Raw genomic sequence first — 26,977 nt, 5'->3', positions numbered from 1 at the left:
ACCATCGCTTATTAGCACCGTAGTGTCCAGGAAGTGGATCTCTTGTGTGGACTGGTCCAGGCTGAGGTTGATGGTGGGATGGAAATTGTTGAAATCATGGTGGAATTCCTCAAGAGCTTCTTTTCCATGGGTCCAGATGATGAAGATGTCATCAATGTAGCGCAAGTAGAGTAGGGGCATTAGGGGACGAGAGCTGAGGAAGCGTTGTTCTAAGTCAGCCATAAAAATGTTGGCATACTGTGGGGCCATGCGGGTACCCATCGCAGTGCCGCTGATTTGAAGGTATACATTGTCACCAAATGTGAATAGTTATGGGTGAGGACAAAGTCACAAAGTTCAGCCACCAGGTTAGCCGTGACAGTATCGGGGATACTGTTCCTGACGGCTTGTAGTCCATCTTTGTGTGGAATGTTGGTGTAGAGGGCTTCTACATCCATAGGGGCTAGGATGGTGTTTTTAGGAAGATCACCAATGGACTGTAGGCTAACCTGGTGGCAGAACTTTGTGACTTTGTCCTGACCCATAACTATTTCACATTTGGTGACAATGTATACCTTCAAATCAGTGGCACTGCGATGGGTACCCGCATGGCCCCACAGTATGCCAACATTTTTATGGCTGACTTAGAACAACGCTTCCTCAGCTCTCGTCCCCTAATGCCCCTACTCTACTTGCGCTACATTGATGACATCTTCATCATCTGGACCCATGGAAAAGAAGCTCTTGAGGAATTCCACCATGATTTCAACAATTTCCATCCCACCATCAACCTCAGCCTGGACCAGTCCACACAAGAGATCCACTTCCTGGACACTACGGTGCTAATAAGCGATGGTCACATAAACACCACCCTATATCGGAAACCTACTGACCGCTATTCCTACCTACATGCCTCTAGCTTTCATCCAGATCATACCACTCGATCCATTGTCTACAGCCAAGCGCTACGATATAACCGCATTTGCTCCAACCCCTCAGACAGAGACAAACACCTACAAGATCTCTATCATGCATTCCTACAACTACAATACCCACCTGCTGAAGTGAAGAAACAGATTGACAGAGCCAGAAGAGTACCCAGAAGTCACCTACTACAGGACAGGCCCAACAAAGAAAACAACAGAACGCCACTAGCCATCACCTTCAGCCCCCAACAAAAACCTCTCCAACGCATCATCAAGGATCTACAACCTATCCTGAAGGACGAGCCATCGCTCTCTCAGATCTTGGGAGATAGACCAGTCCTTGCTTACAGACAGCCCCCCAATCTGAAGCAAATACTCACCAGCAACCACACACCACACAACAGAACCACTAACCCAGGAACCTATCCTTGCAACAAAGCCCGTTGCCAACTCTGTCCACATATCTATTCAGGGGACACCATCATAGGGCCTAATCACATCAGCCACACTATCAGAGGCTCGTTCACCTGCGCATCTACCAATGTGATATATGCCATCATGTGCCAGCAATGCCCCTCTGCCATGTACATTGGCCAAACTGGACAGTCTCTACGTAAAAGAATGAATGGACACAAATCAGACGTCAAGAATTATAACGTTCAAAAACCAGTTGGAGAACACTTCAATCTCTCCGGTCACTCGATTACAGACCTGAGGGTGGCTATCCTTCAAGAAAAAAAACTTCAAAAACAGACTCCAAGGAGAGACTGCTGAATTGGAATTAATTTGCAAACTGGATACAATTAAGTTAGGCTTGAATAGAGACTGGGAATGGATGAGTCATTACACAAAGTAAAACTATTTCCCCATGGTATTTCTCCCCCCCACCCCACCCCCACTGTTCCTCTGATATTCTTGTTAACTGCTGGAATTAGCCTACCTGCTTGTCACCATGGAAGGTTTTCCTCCTTTCCCCCCCCGCTGTTGGTGATGGCTTATCTTAAGTGATCACTCTCCTTACAGTGTGTATGATAAACCCATTGTTTCATGTTCTCTGTGTGTGTGTGTATATAAATCTCTCCTCTGTTTTTTCCACCAAATGCATCCGATGAAGTGAGCTGTAGCTCACGAAAGCTTATGCTCTAATAAATTTGTTAGTCTCTAAGGTGCCACAAGTACTCCTTTTCTTTTTGTCTGATGTATTAGATCAAAATGTATTCCTGTCTCTAAATGCTAACAGCAGCACATTCAGTCCTCTAGATTTCGGCGTCTAAAGTGGGTGTTGCAGGAAATTTGGCACCGCTGCTCTTTGTAGAATAATAAACACAGATGATGTTGCCTTGGGTTTCATATAGACTTGGACTTGGATGCCGTTGCCTCATATCAGATGATTCATAGACAAATGGTGACTATTAGCTTTTAAAAACATTACTAGTTGAAGAAAATGGAAGAAAGATGCTTGTCATGTTTCACAGATGACCCAGGGTGGTAGTTCCTTTTTTTACTTTGAGCTGACAGAACATTTTGCACTTTATTCTTCCAGTGGCTGCATTACATTGTTGTGTTCTGCATCATTGATTATTTTTCTCTTTTCCAGTGGGCTGGAACATACCTGTAGTGCTGTAGTTTCTCCTCTTCCATGCTTTGCTCAAGGTATGTTCTTTACAAACTCCTGTTCTCCACATGAGCTGTATCAAACGCAGATTATGGAAAGTCCATTCTTGATAAAAGTAAGCTGCAAAGATATTGGAAAAAGAAGAATATTCATCTTTATTTCTGGTTTTAAGTCTGTCTGCATCCTGTTTTCTTGATTTGGGGTCTAACATTTTAAAGCACAAAAGAAGGGTTCACCCCAGGAAATTACACTGAATTAGAGCATGACATTGAGGAATTGGATGAACTAACTGTGACATGCCAGGGTACAATCCAGACTGAGTAACTGTGTCACCCCGGTCCTCTAACCTGGGGTGCCCTTTACACTGCTTCGCTGCTGTAGCTTCTAACTTGGATTGCTCACAAACAGCCTCCTACATGTAAGTCACTTCTAGCCATGTCTGTGTGTGCTGCAGCCAGATTTTGGCTCTTACCCTACAGTTACCATAGCTAGTAACTCCAATACACTCCCAGTCCCAGATTTTGCTCCAGAAACATATGACTTGTATTGCCCAGCCCTCTCCTGGACAGGACAAATCTGTTAAGTCTGTTATTCCTTTTAAGGGAATTTGCACACAACGTGTTACCCCTAATGGATTTACCTAGACACTTCAACTTGAACACACTGGATTAGACTAAATAGTAAAACAAGTGTATTGACTCTAAAAAGAGAGATTTTAAGTGAGTCCAAGTAATGAGGCATAAAGGTCAGAAATGTTTACAAGAAAAATAAAAGTAATATGCTTACTAGTGCCTAGCTTAACAAACTATATTAGATTCAAAGCAAAATTTTCTCACCACATGCTTTCAGCAGTCTGACTAACCAAACTCTTTAGGTCAAGACCCCTCCCCCATAGTCTAATGGCTGCTTCCTTTGTCTCTTCAAGAGCAGTGAATGCGATGGGCAGGGAGTGAGAGAGGGGTGCCTTGGGATTTTGGTCCTCCTTTTTATAGTTTCAGTCCTCCTCTTGGAAAAACATTTCCAGATGAGCACCAGGAGCCACAGATCCTACGTGGAAGCATGTTCCCTGCTGGGTTTTTTATCTGTTTGAACATCCTTTGTCTTCCTTTTCTTCTTGATGACTCTTTTTACTGGTTAAATTTAAATTAAGCCAATCACACATTCCTTTGTTTAGGACAGACCTATTTGCCAGCTTCTATGTGGGCAGGATTGGGGGGTTTGGAATATGTGTTAATAACACCATACAGGAGAATCTTCACACAGTGTTGCCACGCACATTTTACCGGACAATACTGACCAGCAAATTATGAATTTTTAAATGACTCCTCACAAGACGTGCCTTGTACAAAAATCACACCTCTGTAGAGTGTGAACAGGGGTGTATCCTGTCACACTCATCCTGTGATAACTATGACTTTGCAGCCAGTGTAGACCGGGGCAAGTCATGTTCAACATTGTATCATCTGGTATTGGGTAACTCCTTGGCCCCAACAGGTTAATTCATGACCAGCTCGATCTTATCTAAACGGATTGCAAAAGCCATAATCAATATCTCATAGTTAACATGACCTCTCAAGGTTGTGCTCTAACTCAGTGTAATTTTCTGGTGAAAACAATCCCAAATGGAAGCAATGCCCCCTTCTCTTGCTTGCCAAGAACCTAATCTTGCTAGCCCTCCTGTAGTATTAGCAGTGATGTCCTCCCCCCTCTAGACCACTCTGCTTCATTGCATTCACTGAGGCATTGCCCCGTTTCAGGGGAGTAGCGATTCAAGTGTTGGAGTTGAGGCCCCTCTGGCAGGATAGAGTATAGCAAACAAGCAGTCACAGGGATCTGGCCCTCAGGCAGGGTGGAGGAATCAGATAGTCTTGGGGTGCAGATCCTCAGGCAGGACAGAGCAAACAAGCAAACAAAGTCTTAGAGTTCAGGCCCTTAATCAGGGTGGAAATAAAAGCAGTTTGTGAGCTCAGGCCTTCAGGCAGGGCCAAACAAACAGTCTTAGGGCTCAGACCCTCGGGGAAACAATCTAGGGGCTCAGGCCTCAGCCAGGGTGGAACACCAAACAGTCTTAGGGAGCTCGGAACCTCAGGCAGGGCTGGAGCAACAAACAGTCTGTTGTCCTAGCTCTAGCAAATGGCAGACAAGCGCAGGCCCCTTGGCTTAAGGTGGGAAGGCTGCCACCCCAGGGGTGGGGTTGGCAGCATGGGGTATGGGACCTGGGCCCACCTTACTCCACCAGATCTGAGCCCGGGGCCTAATATTGGCAGAATGTTCTGCCACTGGGTCAGCGGGTATCCGCCCAAAAGACGGTGACTGGTGTTCAGGCAGCAACACAACCAGACTATAGTCGGCTTTTCCTGGGCTACTTCCTACTCTCCCACCATCATGTATCTGTGGCTTGGGGTATGTGGCAAGCAGCAGTCCTGGCAGTTCTTCGCCTTGGTTGGCCTCCTCCAGGGGCAGGGTGTGGTGCAGCACGGGTTCCACTCTGGGGATCTGCAGCAGCCTGGAGACGTCTGGCTCAGACTCAACTGGGTTAAAGACCCCGCCTTTTATACTTTCTGTTCTGCACCTTAGCTTCTGGTGGAGGGGTGAGCCTGGCCTGGCTCTGCCCACCAAGGATCACAGAATGGCTGCTCCCTCTTTGGCTCAGTGGCAGGCTGTCATAAATATAAAGGGAAGGGTAACCACCTTTCTGTATACAGTGCTATAAAATCCCTCCTGGCCAGAGGCAAAACCCTTTCACCTGTAAAGAGTTAAGAAGCTAAGGTAACCTCGCTGGCACCTGACCCAAAATGACCAATGAGGGGACAAGATACTTTCAAATCTGGAGGGGGAGGAACAAAGGGTTTGTCTGTCCATGTGATGCTTTAGCCGGGAAGAGATCAGGAATGCAGCCTCACAACTCCTGTTAAGTTAGTAAGTAATCTAGCTAGAAATGTGTTAGATTTCCTTTTGTTTAATGGCTGGTAAAATAAGCTGTGCTGGATGGAATGTATATTCCTGTTTTTGTGTCTTTTTGTAACTTAAGGTTTGGCCTAGAGGGATTCTCTATGTTTTGAATCTGATTACCCTGTAAGGTATTTACCATCCTGATTTTACAGAGGTGATTCTTTTACCTTTTTCTTTCATTAAAATTCTTCCTTTAAGAACCTGATTGCTTTTTCATTGTTCTTAAGATCCAGGGATTTGGGTCTGTGTTCACCTGTATAAATTGGTGAGGATTTTTATCAAGCCTTCCCAAGGAAAGGGGGTGTAGGGCTTGAGGGGATATTTTGGGGGAAGACGTCTCCAAGTGGGCTCTTTCCCTGTTCTTTATTTAAAACACTTGGTGGTGGCAGCATACAGTTCAAGGACAAGGCAAAGTTTGTACCTTGGAAGTTTTTAACCTAAGCTGGTAAGAATAAGCTTGGGGGGGGTCATTCATTCTAGTCAGAACTCCCACTACCCCCTAATTCTCCTCTCACCCATCTTTGGTGGCACCTTCTATCAGCACAGCTCCTTTGTGAGCTATGGGGTGGAGCGAGGAAGGAATAGCTTGCAGAGGACTGTGCCTCTGCTCTAGTGTTCCTAGGTTCATGGGATTTCTGTAAGAAACTGTGGTAATCTGTGCATTTGGAAGGCAGTATCCCCTACTGCCTATCTGTGGGCACACAAATCTTTTTTCTCTTTGTCCGCAGCCCTCACCATCAGCAGAAAAAAAGAGCTGAGAATGCTAGAGAGTGAAATTGCAATGAGTTTTCCCATGTAACGCTCACCCTGCTGTGGGTTGTTCTGGAGGAGTGAGCAACATACAATAGGCCTTTGTCTTCACGTGGATTTATTTGTTATTTTTAAGTCTCAATGTTTAGTTTGACCTTACTGAAAGAGCTCTTTTTTTCCCCCTGAGGCTCAGCAGTTCATCATTTCACACACTCCTCTGAGTGTACAAGATTTCATAAATCTCTTCAGTGCTAGAATTAAGGTGAATGATTCTCATTATGTCTGAGTCAGAGCCTCTTACAGTTAGAATGAACTAGAGGGGAACCAAAATAGATATAAGAAGGTGGGGGCTGAGGTTTCCACAGGAAGGTTAGGTATTTTAGTGACTTCTGTGTAGGCTCCTTGACAAAACCAATTCTGACTCATGTGCTGTCATACATGTGAAGGGCCAAATTCTGTCCTCAGATCTAGGTACACGGTTGTCATTGGCTATGGTATCTGTGAGGCACCAAATAAGCTATTTACAATACTAAATTCACTATTTTTTGCTTTGCATCCTTGTAACCAAATTTTCTGGATGAAAAAACCCCCTCTAGTTTATTGTAAAAATGTGGCACTGTTGGGCCATGTAAATGAATACGAGCTAATTTTAACTTGAAAGTAATGTTCTTCCAGTGATGCCCCTGTGAGCGCTCCACTGTAGGTGTGGCAGTGCCCCCTGCACCTGGGATTGGAGGATCTTCTTAAGCTGTGCCCGTTGGACCGCACATGTGCACCTCCCCATCTCACGCTGTGAGAGGCATGTATATGTAGCACTATGAGGTCCGACTGCTCCCCCCCAGTTCCTTCTCTACTGCCTATGGTCTGGGACTGAATTCACAGCACAGCCTGTGTCTCCTTTGACCTTTTAGATAGTGCCTGACCTGTTAGTTTTAGTGTAGTTTAGTAGTTACTTCTTTCCTTTTCTTGTTCTCTGTCTATTAAAAAAACAAAACAAAAAAACCCTCAATTTTTCCTTCCTACTTACCCTCCTCGTTAGCTCATAGCTTAGGACTTCATTTTCCTGCTTCCCGCCCTTCCTGACTGGGAAGCTTTCTCCCTCACTGTTGTGCCTGGATCTTCCAAGCTGAAGAGGTGCATTTCCTGTTAGGATGCCTTCCCAGTAACTGACGGTTACCCACAGTTCATCCGTTGCCTGGGAGAGGGACATGTCCCACAGAAGTGTACCCATTGCCACAACCTGACTGCCAGGGCCAGAAATGACCGGGACATTCAGCTACAACTTCTCCTCATGGAGAGATCATTGCGTCCAGCATCACACCCTGCATCCAGCACCAGACCAGACATTTTCTTCCAAGTACTGTTGCTTATGAAATATGTAGTGTGTCTTGTACATTTAAAGGTATCCTTTTAAATGATTTCTCCCTAAAGAGATGCACTTTCCTGTGTGGAGGTCTTTGCACATCACCCTAGTGCAAGGACCCGGTGGAGAGCAGCACTAGCTTTCGGTAGCCGTGTACTTTCAGTGCAGTGCATGGAGAAAGAATGGGTAGCAGTTTCCATAGAAATTTCTTTTGTGGGCTGTTGGGCTCCGCTCAGTAACTTGTTCCACATACAGCACTGTAGGAACAGGACACCAAAGGGGCAGTTATCAAGATATCACAGCCGGGGTCACATGACAACTCGCGCTCCCATTTGGCACTTGTGGCTCAGTCCCAGAACCCACACTAAGTCCTTCCGGAATGTGTTTACTGAGTGTGAAATCCTGGGTGTGCAAAAGGGGAAGATACCCCCTCTTCCGAACACTGCTGATCTTGCACCAGCCATCTAACATGGTAATTCATTTTCTTTGCATATAGGCTGGACTTTAAAGGACTGTGAATTATTTGTCCCTGCTGAGAAATACCTGCTCTAGTTTGGTTGTTAAGGGCCTAGCAGTGACTAGCTCTCATATGAGGATGCGAGGGGGCACAATTGCAGTCCATATGTTCTCCTGAGTGCTGTGACTGTGTACTTGTACTGTCCCTGTCGGTGGATGCAAGCCATCTCCAAAAGAGCAGAGGCACTATGACCCTTTTCTTCTCCAACAGCCAGTTGGATCTAGTCCCAGGAATATTAAAGCAATTGCAGCTGTTACTTTTGTCTACCTGTTTCAGAGTAGCAGCCATGTTAGTCTGTATCCGCAAAAAGAACAGGAGTACTTGTGGCACCTTAGAGACTAACAAATTTATTAGAGCATAAGCTTTCATGGGCTACAGCCCACTTCATCGGATGCATAGAATGGAACATATAGTAAGAAGATATATATACACACACATATAGAGAAGGTGGAAGTTGCCATACAAACTGTAAGAGGCTAATTAATTCAGATGAGCTATTATCAGCAGGAGAAAAAAACTTTTGTAGTGATAATCAAGATGGCCCATTTAGACGGTTGACAAGAAGGTGTGAGGATACTTAACACGGGGAAATAGATTCAATATGTGTAATGACCCAGCCACTCCCAGTCTTTATTCAAACCCAAATTAACCTGGATTGCAGCTTTTTGAACAGACCAGAGTTCCTAAAGATGCGTGCGTCATGAACCTTTCCTGACCATCCTACGTTGATGACAGTGAAACGCCCCCTGTGATCCACCAGTGCTTGCAACACCATTGAAAAGTATCCCTTTTGGTTTATGTACTCTTTGGCAAGATGGTCTGGTGCCAAGATGGGGATATGTGTGCCATCTATCTCCCCACCGCAATATAGGAAACCCCACCATGGCAAAACCATCCACTATGTCCTGCACATTTCCCAGACTCACTACCCTTCGTAGCAGAAGTCGACTAATGGCCCTGCACACTTGAAGCACAGCAGCTCCCACGGTTGGTTTACCTACTCCATACTGATTCCCCACTGACTGGTAACTGTCTGGCGTTGCAAGCTTCCAAATAGCGATCGCCACTCACTTCTCCACTGTCAGAGCAGCTCTCATTTTTGTGTTGCTGAACTGCAGGGTAGGGGAAAGCTCTGCACAAATTCTTGGAAGATGGCCTTCCGCATTCAGAAGTTCTACAGCCACTGCTCGTTATCCCATACATGCAAAACAACGCAGTCCCACCAGTCAGTGCTTGTTTCACGGGACCAGAAACGGTGCTCAACAGAGTACAGCTGCTCTGTGACTGCCAGCAGCAATTGTGAATTGTTTTTTTCAATGGCTTGCAGCAGGACTGCTTGCAGCACATCACGGCAGACCCTACTTCGGCTCTGGAAATACTGCAGGGGAAGGTGCGAGGTGTTGGAGATGCTCAGAGCAAGAACGCACAACTAAGCAGGCTCCATGCTTCTGAGGCTATGGCGTATGCACAGTGGTTTTAAGGTGTGAAAACCACTGGGTTGTTTGCCGTTGAGCACAGTGCATCATGGGATGCCTGTGCAATGTTCCCATTCTCCCCTGCAACAATGTTTTGGTCCCATGAGGCATTGCACAAACTTCCCAAAACACACTGCGGCAAGTTGCACTTTGGGATAGCTATCCACAATGCACTGCTTTGTGCATCAATGCAGGCACTGCTAGTGTGCTGTGTAGATGAGCTCTTAGACTGCTAATAGGAGACTGCCAAATATCTGGCTTCCTAATTTTCTTGCCCTTTGTACTTTGGAGCCTGATCCAAAGCCCACTGAAATCAGTGTCCGGACTCTTCATTGACCTCCGTGAGCTTTGGATCTAACTCTAACTCCCATGTTCTGCCTAGAGATTGGATTACTCATAGGTCTAGCCCACAGATCGGTCTTTAGATGCCATAAAGTATGTATTAAAGAGAAGGAGTTGGGATAAAATCTCGGGCTGTCGATGAATCGCAGTTAACTCACGCAATTAATTAAAAAAAAATTAATTGCGATTAATTGCTGTTTTAATCACACTATTAAACAATAGAATACCAATTTAAATTTATTAAATATGTTGTATGTTTTACTACATTTTTATATACATTGTATTCTGTGTTGTAATTGAAATCAAAGTGTATATTATTTTTGATTATAAATATTTGCACTGTAAAAAGATAAAAGAAACAGTCGACTTTTTTTTTCAATTCACCTCATACAAGTAGTGTAATGCATTCTCTTTGCTGTGAAAGTACAACTTACAAATGTAGATTTTTTTTTTGTTTGTTATGTGACTGCACTCAAAAAACAAAACAATGTAAAATTTCAGAGCCTACAAATCTACTCATTCCTACTTCTTGTTCAGCCAGTCGCTAAGACAAACAAATCTGTTTACATTTAGAGGAGATCATGCTGCCCGCTTCTTATTTACAATGTCACCAGAAAGTGAGAACAGGCATTTGCAAGATATTTACGTGTCAGATATATTAAACATTCATATGCCTCTTCATGCTTCGGCCACCATTCCAGAGGACACACTTCCATGCTGATAACGCTCGTTAAAAATGTGTTAATTAAATATGTGACTGAACTCCCTGGGGGAGAATTGTATGTCCACTGCTCTGTTTTTACCCACATTCTGACAAATATTTCATGCTATAGCAGTCTTGGATGATGACCCAGCATATGTTGTTCATTTTAAGAACAATTTCACTGCAGATTTGACAAAATGCAAAGAAGGTACTGTAGCGAGGTTCTGTGGTGCCCCACCACCCCGCAGAGGGAAGAACCTCCCCAGACACCAAAGTGGGCGGAGCCAGTGGATCCTGTGCCTGCCCCCCCAGAGGTCAAGGTGCAGGACAGGAGGTATAAAAGCCCAACCCCAGAACTCACTTGGGTGGCAGCCACCGGAGAGGCCAGACGCCTGTGTCCTGGCTCCAGCTTGGGAGACCCCGGCAATCCGCGGCCGACCCGAAGACTGTCCGGACCGGCCAATGCCTAATGCCGACCGGTGCATGGAGGAGCTGCCAAGCCTACCCATCGCCGGCTACCCAGAGGAGCTGCCAAGCCTACCCATTGCCGGCTACCTGGAGGAGCTGCCAAGCCTACCCCTCGCCAGCTACCCAGAGGAACCCATGATGCTGGAACCCTTCGAGGATACCACCCTGACTCAGGTATCCTATGAGGGGGAGTCCGGAAGTAGCTCAGGGGCAGCTGACCCTAGTCTGGCTGCAGCACTGCCAGAGCCAATGTCAGTCTGTTGCGGCCAGGATCCCCACTGACATAGCAGCGGGTCTTCTGCTGCTGCCAGGGCCCTGGGCTGGGACTCAGTGGAGTGGGTGGGAGCTGTGTCCCCCCCCCGCCACCCACCTCGCAGGTGGCAGTCTTCCCCCTCTCCCTGGTGGATCAAAGCCAGGAGCCTGGGGTTTGCTGTTGAACTATTTGCTCAGTCCCTGTCTGAGGGCCTGAGCTATTGTTTGTTTGCTGCCCTGCCCTGACCCAGGGCCTGGGTTTATATTGAACTATTTGCTCAGTCCCTGTCTGAGGGCCTGAGCTACTGTTTGTTTGCTGCCCGCCCTGACCCAGGGCCTGGGCTTATATTGTACTGTTTGTGGGGCCCTGCCTGAAGGACTGGACCATAGACTGAGTATTCCCCAACCCAGCAGAGAGGGTGTAGCAAGACAGTGTGGTGCCCCACCACCTCGCAGAGGGACGAGCCCCAGCGAGTCTCCTTACACTTGGTAGAGAATGCGGGCATGAGCTCTTGACCGCTGTGAGAAGGGGTCTGGGGGGGAACGTTCCCCTGAAGGAGTCATGGATATGTCCAAACTTTTTAAGCTCCTGGCTGAGAGCCAGGAGCAACAGCAGGTGGCCCAGCTCCAACAGCAGCAGCAGGCTGCACAGCTCATCCAGCAGCTGGGGACCCAGCAGCAGCAGGTGATTCTGAACCTGGGTGTTCAGAACCAGGAGTTCCAGCGACAACCTATACAGCAGCTGATGATGGCACTGCCATGGCTCCCGGAACCCCAGCCGGGAGACATGTCTGGGTCACCCCACCCCACTGTGCCGGTGCTGCTAACCAAAATGGGACCGGAGATGACCCCGAAGCCTTTTTGGTGACTTTTGAAAGGGTGGCACAGTTCGCAGAGTGGGCACCTGACCAGTGGGCCACCCTCCTGGCCCCATTTCTGACCGGGACTGCCCAAACTGTGTACCGGGGGCTATCCACGGAGGACACATAGGACTATACCCAGGTAAAGGCAGCGATTCTAGAAGCCTTAGATGTCACCCCGGAAACCTTCCAGCGGCGGTTCCGGAGTCTGATTTACCCCACGGCGTCCAACTCCGGTTGGTGGCCCAGGAGCTGAGGGAGGCATGTAAGCGGTGGCTACAGCCTGAGAGGTGAACCCCAGATGAGCTCACTGAGCAAGTCATCCTGGAACAGTTCGTCCGCATCCTCCCGCCGCGAGGAAGGGCCTGGGTCCTCCGCTATTGGCCTGCAACACTAGCCGCCGCCATCGCTCTAATGGAAGATTTCCTTGCAGCTGAAGCCCCAGTGGGACCGGCTATTCAAGCCCACCCACCAGGGCCCAAGCGCCCTAACCTAGAGAGCAAGGGGAGTGCCCGGATCAAGCTGCAAAACCCTTTGTGGGGCCAGGAGCCCCGGTATCGATGTCTTGAGGGGCCAGTTTGACAAGCCCCTTGTAACCCTGAGACGGGTTGGAAAAACCAATTGAAGCCCCCCAAGGGGCCCTGGTGGAGCATCCCCCCGGCCCGGATGACAAGAGCTCGGGCCTTGTTTCTTCTGTGGGAAATATGGACACTTGCAACGGGATTGCACTGAGATGGACTGCAGTTTTGATCACGTTTGAGTGGGGGGGAAAACCACGCCTGACAGCCGCAGACCACCAAGATTATAGGGCCAGTAGTTGTCAGAGATTGCCCGACCCTGGCCCTGATTGACTCAGGCTGTGGGCAGACCCTAATCCACCAAAGTTTAGGCCTCCTGGTGGACCCTCACATGGGGACATTAGGTTGCAGTGTATCCATGGCGATGTATGGCCCTACGTCAATGCCCAAGTCTGGCTAACAGTGGATGGGGTCACGCTGTTGGCCTGGCTCCATGACTAGCCTACCCCTTAATCCTGGGACGTGATTGGCCAGAGTTCCCAGGGGTATATACTGTAATCTCAGTTTTGGCCAGACTGGACTGACTACCTCAGGAAGTACAAGCATGCCTCAGAGGGTGTGCAAACTGAGTAGTGCAGGTGGCACATCAGAGTCCCAACGACTTGCCTGCATATAACTATTGCTCTTGATCTGTCTCAGGAGTGCTTCAGAGCACAAAATGAACCTATTTGTGAGGCGCTGCACTGGCATCAGCTGCTGAAATAAACTGGTTTATTGAAATGGTTTAAGAGTGTCCTCAATCCATGCTAAAGTCTATGTGACCAGACCTTCAGCTGCCATGGTGATGACTGAGAGGAGGGGTGTATTTTACATCCAAAATATATCCCACACAATGTTAAGAGGCTCTCTGCAGGAGCACTGGTTCAAAGGAAGTTATCACTAACTGAATTTGTTAATCTCTAAGGTGCCACAAGTACTCCTTTTCTTTTTGCGGATACAGAACTAACATGGCTGCTACTCTGATAACTGAATCTGGTGATTCTTTCATCATCTAGGAGTCCTCAATTACTGACCTGTTCCCTTTTTGCTTTAGCTTAGGAGATATCAACAAGGTTGCTGCACAAGGTGCAATTGCTGCTTACAATAGAAAGCCTCTTGCAGTGAGTCACATGAGTTTGTTGAACTCACTGGTGTAATAAATGGAATATCTGAGTGCCCCTTGGCAGTTGTTTGGATATCTACATTACCATTGCACTTGATGTATGTGACTTCCTAGAAACTTCCCCATCAGTCATTACTTTAATGCCTTCTGACTTGCAAACTGTAAGAGCTTTAATTTTAAAAGATTGGCTGCAACTGAGGGAAAAAAATTATGGCATTTCCCCTGAGCCCCTCGCGATTCCTCTTTGAGATTTACAGTGTATCCTGGCATTAAAAAAAAAAAAAAGAAAGATCCCAAAGTATGTTCACAACCATGAGTTAGAAGACGAGAAGGCAGAGAAAGCGCAAAGAAAAGAGAATGTGTCAAGCAGTGTTCGAAGATGCTGTTCATTCTGCATTTTTTCTGACTGTGATTATTTGGCAGGGGGGAAGGAGAAAAGAGGCAGAGGATGGATGGATGGAAAGACAGTGGAGGAAGAACCTCAGAGTTATACCGTCTTCCTGCTCCTATGAGTGGAGAGGGGAATGGGATTCTGTGGTTCCAGGCTAGGAATTAGAGCCTTGTCTACCCTAGTGCTCCCACCATTGCTAACATGGATGGCTCTGAAGTTCCCAGAGTTTCCCAAAGGGATATTTCAGTCCTAGGTGTAAAGCTCTTTGCAGAAAATGTCCATCCAGCAACACCTTCTGTTTTAAACCAATGGGGATGCCACTCACCAGAACTGTACTTGGATGGCTAGCCTGAGCCACACCTGTGTCTGCACTGCTATTTGTAGGCACTTGTGGGAGCAAAGCTAGCACAGGTATGTCTACCTGAGCTGGGAATGACATCTCCCAGTTGCTGTGGAGACATACCAGGGTGGTCCCAGCCCATTTAGGATTTATGAACTCCAGGTTCCTCTTTGTCAGGCTCCTTTGCAGCTTAAAGAAATGAACAGGCAGATATGGTATCAGAATTTCTTTTTTTAATGTGGGGAAAAAAAATAACAAGGAGAACAGTATAGATCTCTAGTTTGGATCCTTCCATTCTAGTGTGGATGGATCTTTTCTTTGGAAATAGAAATAAATGAAAAATAATTAATCAGCATCCATTTTCAAAAAGGTTTAAGGACCTCAACTCTTCCCACCCACAAAATCCCTGCTGTCATCAAATTCAGCCTGGAAATAAGGTACACATTTTTAACAATAAGGGTAATTAATCATTGGAACAATTTACCAAGGTTGTGGTGGAGTCTCCATCACTGACAATTTTTAAATCCAGATTGACATAAGAATGGCCATACTGGGTCACACCAAGTACCAGCCCAGTATCCTGTCTTCCGACAGTGGCCAATGCCAGAGGGAATGAACAGAACAGGTAATCATCAAGTGATCCATCCCCTGTTGACCACTCCCAGCTCCTGGCAAACAGAAGCTAGGGACACCATCCCTGCCCATCTTGGCTAATTAGCCATTGATGGACCTCCTCCATGAACTTATCTAGTTCTTTTTTGAACCCTGTTACAGTCTGGGCCTTCACAACATCCTCTGGCAAGGAGTTCCACAGATTAACTATGTGTTGTGTGAAAAAATACTTCCTTTTGTTTGTTTTCAATCTGTTGCCTATTAATTTCATTTGGTGACCCCTAGTTCTTCTGTTATGAGAAGGAGTAAATAACATTTTCTTATTTACTTTGTCCACACCAGTCATTATTTTATAGACCTCTGTCATATCCCCCTTACTCGTCTCTTTTCCAAGCTGAAAAGTCCCAATCTTATTAATTTCTCCCCTCATGTGGTAGCTGTTCCATAGCCCTAATAATTTTTGTTGCCCTTTTCTGAACCTTTTCCAATTCCAGTATATCTTTTTTTAGATGGAGTGACCACATCTTCACACAGTATTCAAGATGCAGGTGTACCATGATTTTATATAGATGCAATATAATATTTTCTGTCTTGTTATCTATCCCTTTCCTAATGATTCCCAACATTCTGTTCGCTTTTTTGACTGCCGCTCTGCTCTAGGAATTATTGCCGGGGCAGCTCTGTGGCCTGTGCTGTGCAGGAGGTCAGATTAGATGATCACAGTTGTCCCTTCTGGCCCAGGAATCTATGAATCAAGGCCAACTCCCTGTTCTGTACTAGCTAGAGTCCTTAAGGGAGACATTTATTTCCTATTACTTCCATACAAAGGCCCTGCACTGAAATATTTTGCATACTTTTTCAGACCTGCGGGAAACATTAAGCACACACGAAAGTACAGCTATAAAACCAGCTAGTTCAGAATCAGTGGGGGAATTGGTGGTCGTTTTTCTCACAACCATGATGAATAAATTCAGTAGATTGCCTCATTTTGCATAAATGCATCTTATTTCTAACTAATAATTAATACCAGCTGTTGAACCAACAGAGCTAATGGGCAGCCTTGCCTTTGGATTTTGTAATATATTGAATGCTTGATCTCTTTACATGGAATTTTTTCAATGTCTTTTATTTAAAAAAAAAAAAATCTTTTTACCCACCTATTACCTAATTGCTGCAGGGGAACAGCCATTAACGAGCCATTGTCTACCTACTGTAGACTGTAAAACACCATTTGATAATATAAAAAAGGCATGTAAGTATTTAAAATAATTTTGTTACAAGTACAGATTTCGCTGCCAAAATATGTTAACGTATAGAATAACAGGCAGAGAGCGAATGTGGTCTAGTAGTTAAAGCAGGACTCCTCCGTTCTGATCCTGCAAACACACATACACATGAGTAACTTTATGAATGCAAACAATCCCATTTGCTTTAATGGGACTGCCCACGTGAATGCAATTACCCATGGGCATAGGTGTTTGCAGGACTGGGCCTCTGGGTTGTATTCTCATCCCTGGCCTGGCCCTTTCCCTGACAGCAGCTGGAAGTGTGATTGTAACTTGGGTAGACATACCCTGCGCTAGCGCAGCTAATAATAGTTGTGTAGCTGTGGCATCAAAGGCATCAGCGTGGGCTGTCCGAGCATGCCCGGAACCCTGGAAACATATTGCATTCCTACTGTCCTGAAGCCCCATGCTGCTGTGTCTTCACTGCTATTAGTTGTGCTAACAGGTATGTCTACCTGTGCTGCAATCATACTTTGGATTGTAATGTAGACATACCCATAGTCACTTAAAGCCAAATTTCTAAAAGTGGCCGCTAATTTTGGATGCTGGGTTTGGATCCCACGGATTTAAAATGGATAGTTGCCGATTAGCAGGGCTCTACTTTTGAGCATCAGGTCTTGAAGAAGAGGTCTATGTAGTGCAAAAGTTTCTCTCTCACCAATAGAATTTGGTCCAATAAAAGATACTACTTCACCCACCTTGCCTCTCTGAGCATCTTTTGACATTTTTGCTGGTAACCTTAGGAGTTTTTCTCCATTTGTTAAATGGGCATACTGATACGGACAGCTCCTTAGGGGCATTGTGAAGCTAAAGTGCAGTAAGGTCTATGGATGAAAAGCACTTATCAATTTTAAGTATTTGTACGCATTAATTGATGTTTGTAGTGTGCTTGGCGCTCTCTGGCTGGCAGACCCTATAGACAGGTCAGGTGTTATATTTCATGTGGATATAGTTTGAAAAAGCACACATACTTGTAACACATTTGGAGAAAATCATTTGGGATGGGGAGATGTTTTAGGTTCATATTTTCCCTAATACTTTATTTTTTTTTAAACGGAAATTGTTTCCAATCCAGTCCAGGATGTTACACTTAACTCATTTTTGAGATAACTTAGATACAGTTTCTACAACCCAGTACAGAGGGTGATTGAGACTATAAAGCAAAGCCTTAAAACCACTGGATTTTTCTGCCTATTGGAATTCCACAATGAAACCATTTTATACCCAAGGAATTTAAGGAGAAAAAGCCTGGACATCCTTTTCCTTCCTACAGCAGCTGTTTTCACTTTGTATTTTAATGAGTGGGCTGAACTAAAACCATCGGGGAAGGGTTTCCCCCTCTGGCACCCCTACGTAAAAGGCTTTGCTAGTGTGTCATGCTTTTTGCCTGTGTGAAATGAGTAAATACCTCTAGCTAGACAGTTCAAAGAAAGGGCTTCATCATGTTCTTGGCTGGTTAAGTTCTTTGGTACAAGCTCTTTTTGATTTCCCTGGATTTCAGTCTGATGTGCCTTTAGCCTCACAAAGTGAGTATTTAAACTTCTGAACATTTAAAATCTTTTTTTAGGTTTTCCAGCATAAATAATTTTGGAGTCTCTGTTGATTTTGGAGTAGATTCTGTTTGAACTACTGCATTATATGTTCCCTTTAAACATCCATTCTGCATGATTTATAATCCTGATCCATCTTTGTAAAGTGCTTTGAGATCCTGGTTTGAAAGGATCTATATAAATGCAGTGTTGTTATTGTGCAGGAAATATAGTGGAATATGTTGATTTTCTTTACATTGTAAACACTAAAAGTGATATATTAAGCATTATTGACCTTGTTTCCAAAGGGAATAGACTTTAAAGGTTAAGCTCTACCTTCTGTTAGATTGTTTCTGCTGTGCAGAGTGATTTTTATCCTATATGTGTCGATCTCTTGTCTAATCAGTCTGTCTTGTATGTGCTGAGAGCCACTGCTTTTTGGATTTTAATTCAACTTTATAGCAACCAGAAAATTTCCCATTCCTTTAAGTACTTTCTGATGCTAAAAAGAACCGAGAAAATGGTGAAAGTGGTGTTCCTTTTTGCTGGTTTTCCTTCAGTGCTAGATTTCATTCGCTAAACTCAGCAAATAGCAGAATTCCCCCTTGAATACTGGGAAGCAGCCCAAAAAAAAAAAATCTACTGTTACATTTTGCTAGAGGATTCTTGTAGCAGGTTGGTTTTATTTTTGTTTTGGTTTGGTTTGGTTTAGGTTTTTTTGGGGTTTTATTTTTTAATGATCTGCTGAAATACTTTGTTAGAACTACATTCCTGGCTGGTGCCATTCTCAAAAAGGCAGCTCTGTTAAATTTCCCTAAATGAATCTCCACAAATTAAAAGTACAACAGATCCTCTCTGTATGTAACTGCAAATGCAAGTTAATTATTAGCAATAGAAGGGAAACCTTACTATTTACAAGCTATATAACAGCATTGCCTCTGAGGAATATTGTACAACACAGGGAAGCAAGAGGAGCTCAATTTGTAGCCATTTAAGTCATTTGTTTTTCACATGTTTTGCTAAAGTTACTGTCCCAAGTTGATAGAAAATAGTGGCTGAAACCAAATATCCTTGAACTTCAAATATGGTTCTGAACTTCACAGCTATACCCTGAATCATAGAATATCAGGGTTGGAAGGGACCTCAGGAGGTCATCTAGTCCAACCCCCTGCTCAAAGCAGGGCCAATCCCCAATTTTTGCCCCAGATTCCTAAATGGCCCCTTCAAGGATTGAACTTACAACCCTGGGTTTAGCAGGCCAGTACTCAAACCACTGAGCTATCCCTCCCCCCTGATGGCAAGACCCAACTTGGTGATTCACATCTATTACTGATAGCAGGGTTAAGTTATTTGAAGAGTATTAAGGCTAGATTCTGCTCTTGGTTACATCCTGAGTAACTCCTCTGAATTCAATGATTCCAGATTCAGTGATTTACACCCGTGTGACTGAGCAGATTTTTGACTCTTCAGGTTTAAAATCATATATGTGGTTTGTGTTTAATACTTTCATTGACTCCAAAATTAGAACTCTGGGCTGGATCCTCAGCCCTGTTCCACCTGTCTTACGCTGCGCTGCCAACAGAAAGCAGCTGGCAGCCCGGTGGACCTGCCGAAGTAAGATTCCCCCATCTTTGGACGGCATAGAGTGCACATGTCCAGCTCTAATCCAACCCTTCCCAGCTCCTAGTCTACAGGAGACATGACCATGCTGACCTTGCAGTCCAGGAATTCTCAGCTGCTGGAATAGCTCCTTGGGATCATAGGCCCCATGTATTACATAGAGCAGTCCGGAGGCTGCTCTAAGTCTTTGTCTTCACTAGGAAAAAATAAAAATTATCTTAACTTGGTTATCTAGCTCAAAGTAACAGGAGGCAGTTTGTCATTTTCATGCAAGTTAGCTAGTCAGGTTAAACCCCAGGTACCCCCTAAAGGCTTTAATGTAACGTACTAACTCATGTGGAAACTATAAACTACTTCATCTTCACTGGGATTTTACCATGAGTTAAGAGCATGCCTTTTTTTGTAGTGAAGACAAGGCTTAAGTTACACTGGCTCAAAGATCAAATAGCTGCAAAAGTGGCTAAAAGCGCCTTTGCATTCATGTGATCTGGATTGCCGTTAAGGATCTCGCCCTGTGTGTTTCATGACTGCCCTTGCTCTGAATGTTTCCATTAGGTATCTGTAATATACACACTTAATTTATTTCCTTTCTTAAATCAGTAAAGGTTATTTTCTGTTGTTATTTATCATTGAAAATATCTCATGAGCTAACTGGTTCTAAATGAAGAGGAGTCCCCCTCTGAGGGCTTTATTGGGTGCATGTGCCTGAGGAGACACTCAACTGTTTTTCTAACCACTGAGTTAAAAAAGTGACAAAAGTTAGGCAATGTGACAAGATTATTTGGTACCTAGTGCTCTGAGCATCAGTTTCCTCTCAAAAGGGTGGATTCCAGAACTGCTAGATGATTTGGCCACAGGCCTCCCTCCCTGGCATAAACAGAAAGTCCAAGAAAACAAAGTCTTTTCGCCCTCACTCAGTGTGTCCTTGTTAGCCCTCATCCAGGGCTCCCCTGTTACCCTGTATCAGGGCTTGACAGTCCATTTGATCCCTTTTTCAGGGCTCCTCTCTCATTCAAGTCTCAGGACTTCAGTTGTCAGCTCTCTCTGGGCAGGGGATCTCTGCCAGTCCCACTCCAGCTCTGTGGCAAGACCTCCCACAGCTCTTTCCTAGCTGTTGGTCTTGCCTCAGCTATTTCTGGCTGTTTTCTAGGCCTTCTCCCCAGACTTTCCAGCACATTTTGCCATCCACCTGGCTCTTCTGCAGGGGATCCTTCCAGTCCTTGAAGGATCCCTCCTCCTCAATGACTGCACATGCTCTCTCTTATAGATGGCATCACCCAGGGGCTGCTGTCATGTCATGCCCAAATCCATCACCTGGGAGGCAGATAACTAGGCACATACGGGGCTGAGCCCAGCTTCCTTAATGGGCCAGCCCACCCTGTGACAAGGAGGAAGAATAGCCATGTGGCTAAGTCACTGGACTGGAACTCTGGGTTTATTTCCCAGCTTTGCCACAGACTTCCTGTCTGACCTCAGGCAAGTCATGTCATCTCTCTGTGCCTCAGTTCCCCATCAGTAAAACAGGGATACTAACCCTTCCTCCGTCTGTCTGGTCTGGGTAGACTGTAAATGGCTCAGGGCCAGGACTATCTCTTACTATGTGTTTATACAGCCCTAGCAAAATGGAGCCCCAGACTTGAGGAGCCTCTAGGGGCTGCTGTGAGATTAATAATAATAATAAAGATCAGTTCTTTCAGGGTTTTTATATCCTCTTGTGTGGGAGCATAGATTTTTTTTTAAAGGTAAACAGCAATTGAGATAAATACAGATTTATGTGCCCTACTAAGCAGGCTGGAGTAATATTTAGCACATGACTAAGTTTTAACTTACCTAAACACTTATTTCCCATTAAAATCAGCTGGTTCCATCTGGATTCTTTAAAGACTCCCCAGAGCCTAGAATTCAGGGATGTCCTACAATACAAGAACTCCCATCCAGTCCCTGACTTGGTTGCGATTGGACTTCCAAGAATTATGCATTGAGGCTCCTAGGAATCTGTCATAACTCTAGAAGGACTTAGTAGGCTTTCACAAAGCTTAAATAGGCCTCTGAAGCCTAGTTCTATGACAAATCAAAACCCTTCCAGGTTGCTGCCTTAGGATCCAAACCTGTACTCACTTCAATGCTGAGGTCACCTTTGTTGTCTGTTTAAAAATTCTTTGAATGCTTAGGTCACATTCAGTGTCCTGATCTTTTCTGTGTGACGTAATAATCATTTCCATGCCAATCAACTGTGGTGGCAGAAAAAAGATTGATGTAGGATGAAGAAAAATAAAGAAGTAGTAGCAAATCAATGGTGTTCTACGTGGTAAGAAAAGGAGGCACAGTAAAATAGAAGATATGGTATATTCTATATATAGGTGTTTTGAAAATGAGATGTTCTCCAGGATGTGTTACTGGCTCTTTACTGAGTATAGAAAGCTGATATTCTCCAGCCATAAAGAGCAGAACATTAGCTGATGTTCCTGGGGCTATAGGGTTTGTGGTTTGGATCTCAAAGATGCTTGAAAAGTGCTGGTATGGTTAGATCAGAGTAGATTTAGTCTGATACTTTCAAAGTGGCATCAGGGAGTTAAATGCTCAGCTCCCATTGAAATGCAGTAATAATCAACCCCTAACTCTTATCTAGCACATTTCATCAGCAGATCTCGATGTGCTTTACAAAGGAGGTCAGTATTGTTATCCCCATTCTACAGATAGGGAAACTCAGTCACAGAGTGGCGAAGTGACTTGCCCAGGTCAACCAGCAGGGTGAGGGGTTCTAGCACCCTGCAATGAAAACATTGTGGGGGCAGATCTAGGTTTCCATCCCTTCAATGTTTTCTGCAGTGTGAGTAGGACCCAGATATGTTCCCCCTGCACACATGGGGGGGAAGGAGGGGGAGACAAGAACGGGATCCAGAGAAGGGCTGGAGCAGCCACCCCAGTGCACAAGATCGGGCTGGCCACGAGGGAGCAGGTAGGGGTCCCCAATCCAGCCTGGTTCTGCCTATAAGCCACCTGGATCCTGATAGAGACACCCACGACAGGGGAGAAGAAGGAGCATATGCACTAGCTGCTGAGGCGGGGTGGAGAATGGGACAGGGTACTGGCACCTGGATGGGGGAAGGGAGGCATTGGTGTACAGGATGCCAGCTGCCAAGGAGGGGCTGGGGGAGCACAGGGCACAGGCCACCAGCTGCCCAGGAACTACCGTAGGAATGACTGTGGGAACTACCGGGCTGTGCCTTCCCAGCCAGGAGCTGGTTGTCCTCCCCAACCCTGTCGTACTTGCTCCCCTCACTCCCCCTGCTCCTCCCATGCATAGGAAGCTTCCACCCCCAGACTGGCTGAGCCAGGAATAGAAGCCAGGTCTCCCGCGTCCCAGCCCAGTGCTCCATCCTGTAGGTCATACTGCCCATAGGCTACTTTGAAAATCCCCGGCCTTAGAGAATTATCATTAGAAAGGAAACACCATCTTAAATCATGTTCATTTGCAGTGCTTCTCACTGCCAACAGGATTTGGGGATATATTAAAGGGTTTTCAATCCAATCCTCACCAGCAAGGTCGAATTTACATGGGCTCCAGGACAATTATTTCATTAGTAAATCTGTGAATAGCTGAATTAAAAAATACATAATTCCATTGACATTTTGTTTTGTCTAAGCCGGCTTGTTTAAATACTTTACTAGTATAATCAAGAACAGGAAATTGACCCTGTTTAGTCCCACATGTTTGCACTGGAGACAGCAGGTGATGTCATGTCCTTGTTGAAGTTCCCACACAATATTTAATACATCCTGGATCTTTCCTCAAAGTGTTTACTCTAAAACGTCTGCTTTTCATAGGGAAGAGGAAACCTGCCATAAATGTTCTCCCCAAAAAAGCATGTGCTTTAAGAGAGGAGTGTGACTTTAAAATCTACTAGGGCTTTTCATGTGATCAGCTACTTCTATAAATGGGAATAGATCAGTGTCCCACACACACTGAGGCTGAGGGTTTGTAAACAATAAACTATCCAAAAATACCATGGGTTTTGGCAGGGGTGGAACATTTTGCAGGAAGTTCATCTGTAGATAACATACAAGGCTATCACTTTAAAAGGCTTTTTAATAAGATCAAAAAGTTTTCCACATTTTTTAGTGTGATAATTTGTTTTCTCACTACTTTTGTACATGTTGGATATGATTTAAGTTTATGGACTTGTCTAAAGAACCAGAATCGCCTCCTGCATACCCATGGCAGTTCATCTATAACACCAAGGGGAGCAAAGGGGGCGGTTTTCTAGAGAGCAGTTTAAAATGCTTTTCTTTTCTATTTGCCAAGTTTTTATTCTCAGTAGAATTTAATGACTCAAGTCTTGAAAAACTTCCATACATGGTTAAAGTGTAACCACTGCTGGGGGTTTATTTATTTAAACGATAGAGTTTCAGACAAACTCGGGTGGCTTTCTTCAATAGCCTCTCATTTCTCTTCTGCAAGTTGGTACTAAATATATTCACAGACAAGCCACTCCCAAACATCATGAGGGTGGAAGCTAATCAAAGTAAGTGATGTCTGTATGTGGTGATTATAACATGCTCAGATCTGCTATGCTGATTAGACAGACAGAAGCCAACCTAGACAGATAGAAGCCATCCTCCCACAACGCTCAAGTCAGGGAAAGCCAGAAAGATGAGCATATCTCTAGCTGTACTTTCTTCGGGTTTCAACCTTCTCACTATTCTCCCATGGCTTCCCAGGCCTCACCTGTCTTTTCCCCATGCTTCCCTGCTGTCTCTCTACTCACCAGTTGGTGCAATAACTGGGGTAATACCATTGACTTTGTATGTTGGCCCCAATTGGCTTGCAGTTGTATCCATTTATCTGTTTACAGCAACTTAGTGTATACAGCACTTATTACTGACCATGTTAGTATGAAAAGTCAGCAGAAGTTTCTAAGCCCTTGCTATCTCATGGCTTAATGTATTTTGACGTTTATATGTAAACAATCCTGTAAAACGATTTACAAATTCACATGCAGTTGGCAGAGCCCTGATACTAGCAAGTAACTTCTAAACACTTAGGGGAGGTACTGTGGTTGAGAGCTTGTTAATGTTAGTCAGGGACTCCTGAATTCTAATGAGGAGTACTTGTGGCACCTTGGAGACTAATACATTTATTTGAGCATAAGCTTTTGTGGGCTAAAACCCACTTCATTGGATGCCTGCAGTGGAAAATACAGTAGGAATATATATATAATATATATACACACACACACAGAGAAAACATGAAAAAATGAGTGTTGCCATGCATACTATAACGAGAGTGATCAATTAAGGTGAGCTATTACCAGCAGGAGAAAAAAACCTTTTGTAGTGATAATCAGGATGGCCCATTTCCAACAGTTGACAAGAAGGTGAGGGTAACAATAGGGGGGAAAAATAAGCATGGGGAAATAGTTTTACTTTGTGTAATGACCTATCCACTCCCAGTCTTTATTCAAGCCTAATTTAACGGTGTCCTGTTAAGTCACTTAATTCAGCCATTAGGGGAGGCTAGCCCCCGGCCCCTCCCCTTGTGCCCAAGGCCATGCCTCTGCCCTCCCCCTCCCCTTTTGCACCCCTCCTTTGCAGGAGCCCAGAGCATCTCTGCCATGGCCCCCAGCACCAGACGGTCAGGTGGCCACCCCCAGCTCTAATGGGCCGGGCGGCCAGCCCCAGAGCGCAGGGCGGTCAGGTGGTGCAGTCTGAGTGCCGGGCAGGTAGCGCGGCCCTAGCACCAGCCACTCCGAGTCCCTGTGAGAGGCAGGCCAACTGGCCAGCCCCAGCTCCAGCTAGTCTTGGCCAGGGCAGAGCACCGAGAACTGCAGGAGGGGACCTGGGGGTAGAGTGTGGCAGGGGCCATGCCAGGCTGTTTGGGGAGGCACAGCCTCCTGCTGCCTACGATACCCACCGCCCATACACTTAACCACTCTGGATGGGATTTTCTACAGCACACAGCATTGACCAAACTCTGCTCCCTCTGAAATCAGTGTAGGTCTAATTCTTATTTACACTCAGGCCACTAAAGGAGCCTTAAGATTGGACCCTTTACACTGCCAGACTGGAATTAAGGAGCCTCAGTTCAAATGAGAATCAGGACCTGGAAGTTTTACTTCTGACTTCAGTGGGACAAGTTGGTTACAACTCTGGACATCCCATCTTGTGTGTCTCTATTTCCCAATCTATAAAATGGAGCAAATAATGCCTGCCTATCTTATACAGCTGTGGTGAGGATTAATGAATTTTTGTACAGCCCTTTGATGATATACAGTGCTATGTAAATGCCTGCTCACGTCATTCACTTGGACTAATTTATGAGCTGTTCAGTGAAGAATTCATAAGATATTTTATAACTCTCTGAGGAACTGTACCAAATGGAATGATTTACTTTTATTAATCATACACAAGTAGTGAAGATTAATATAGGAACCCAACATGCCATGCATATTGCTGAAGTACTAGACTGCATCATTCTGAGTGATATCCTGTCTTATGTTAACCATACTATAGATCACAAGACTATTAGTGAGAGCCAGTTACATTCTGTCATAACATTATAACAATCTACCAATTGCCCATGGCATTTCGTAACAGATCATTATTAAAGTTCACAAGGATATAACTCTATAACTGCCACATGCATTTTGCAGATTGATAATGGAGCATTTTGTTACAGAAATTAACAGCCTTTTCCCCCCTACTGTTGACAGACTAAAGTTTAAATTAATACGCTGCCATGTACCTCGGGATATTGTTTCTCAATTTGCATTCAAGTGTTGGCAGAAGTAAATAAAAATAATTTTTAAGACTTTCTTGTTGTTTGATCAGAGACAGTTGTTTGATAAATAAAGAGGCCACTATATTTGTGTAGATTAATATAGTTATGGTCTCCTCATAAACAAACCTGGTAACAGATGGCCTGATTCTTTTCTCAGAGGAGTAGTCCTTACTCACCCAAGCAGTCCCATTGATGTTAATGGGATTATGCATGGAAGGGCTGTTCGCTTGGGTACAAGCTTGCGAGATCAGGTTGTAAACAAGTGACACAGCATAGCCATTCTTTTCTTTGTGTGTGTCAGGGCAGGGCTGCAGGTGGGGGAGGCCAGTAGGGTTGGGTTGTCTTGAAGCACAGAATGCGCATATCTTCTGATATTTCTGTGGGTCAACAATTGTGCCACAAAAGTAACATTGGATGGGTCATTACACAAAGTAAAACTATTTCCCCATGTTTATCCCTCCCCCCTCCCCCCACTGTTCCTCAGACGTTCTTGTCAACTGCTGGAAATGGCCCACCTTGATTATCACTACAAAGGG

General features: G+C 45.0%; 1 protein-coding gene across 2 annotated transcripts in view; it reads left to right on the top strand.

Moving 5' to 3' along the window:
* Positions 1–26,977, top strand: part of SORBS1 (sorbin and SH3 domain containing 1) — a 262,686-nt gene that overhangs the window by 68,553 nt on the left and 167,156 nt on the right. For both annotated transcript variants that reach the window (XM_043518423.1, XM_043518424.1), the window contains exon 2: positions 2,503–2,558. In XM_043518423.1, the coding sequence (XP_043374358.1) occupies positions 2,545–2,558 (14 nt within the window). In that variant the 5' untranslated portion in view covers positions 2,503–2,544. The remainder of the gene's footprint in view (positions 1–2,502; positions 2,559–26,977) is intronic.

The sequence above is a fragment of the Dermochelys coriacea genome, chromosome 7 (genome assembly GCF_009764565.3).
Source record: "Dermochelys coriacea isolate rDerCor1 chromosome 7, rDerCor1.pri.v4, whole genome shotgun sequence".
Classification (NCBI taxonomy): domain Eukaryota; kingdom Metazoa; phylum Chordata; order Testudines; family Dermochelyidae; genus Dermochelys; species Dermochelys coriacea.
This window is presented reverse-complemented; position numbering and strand designations above follow the sequence as displayed.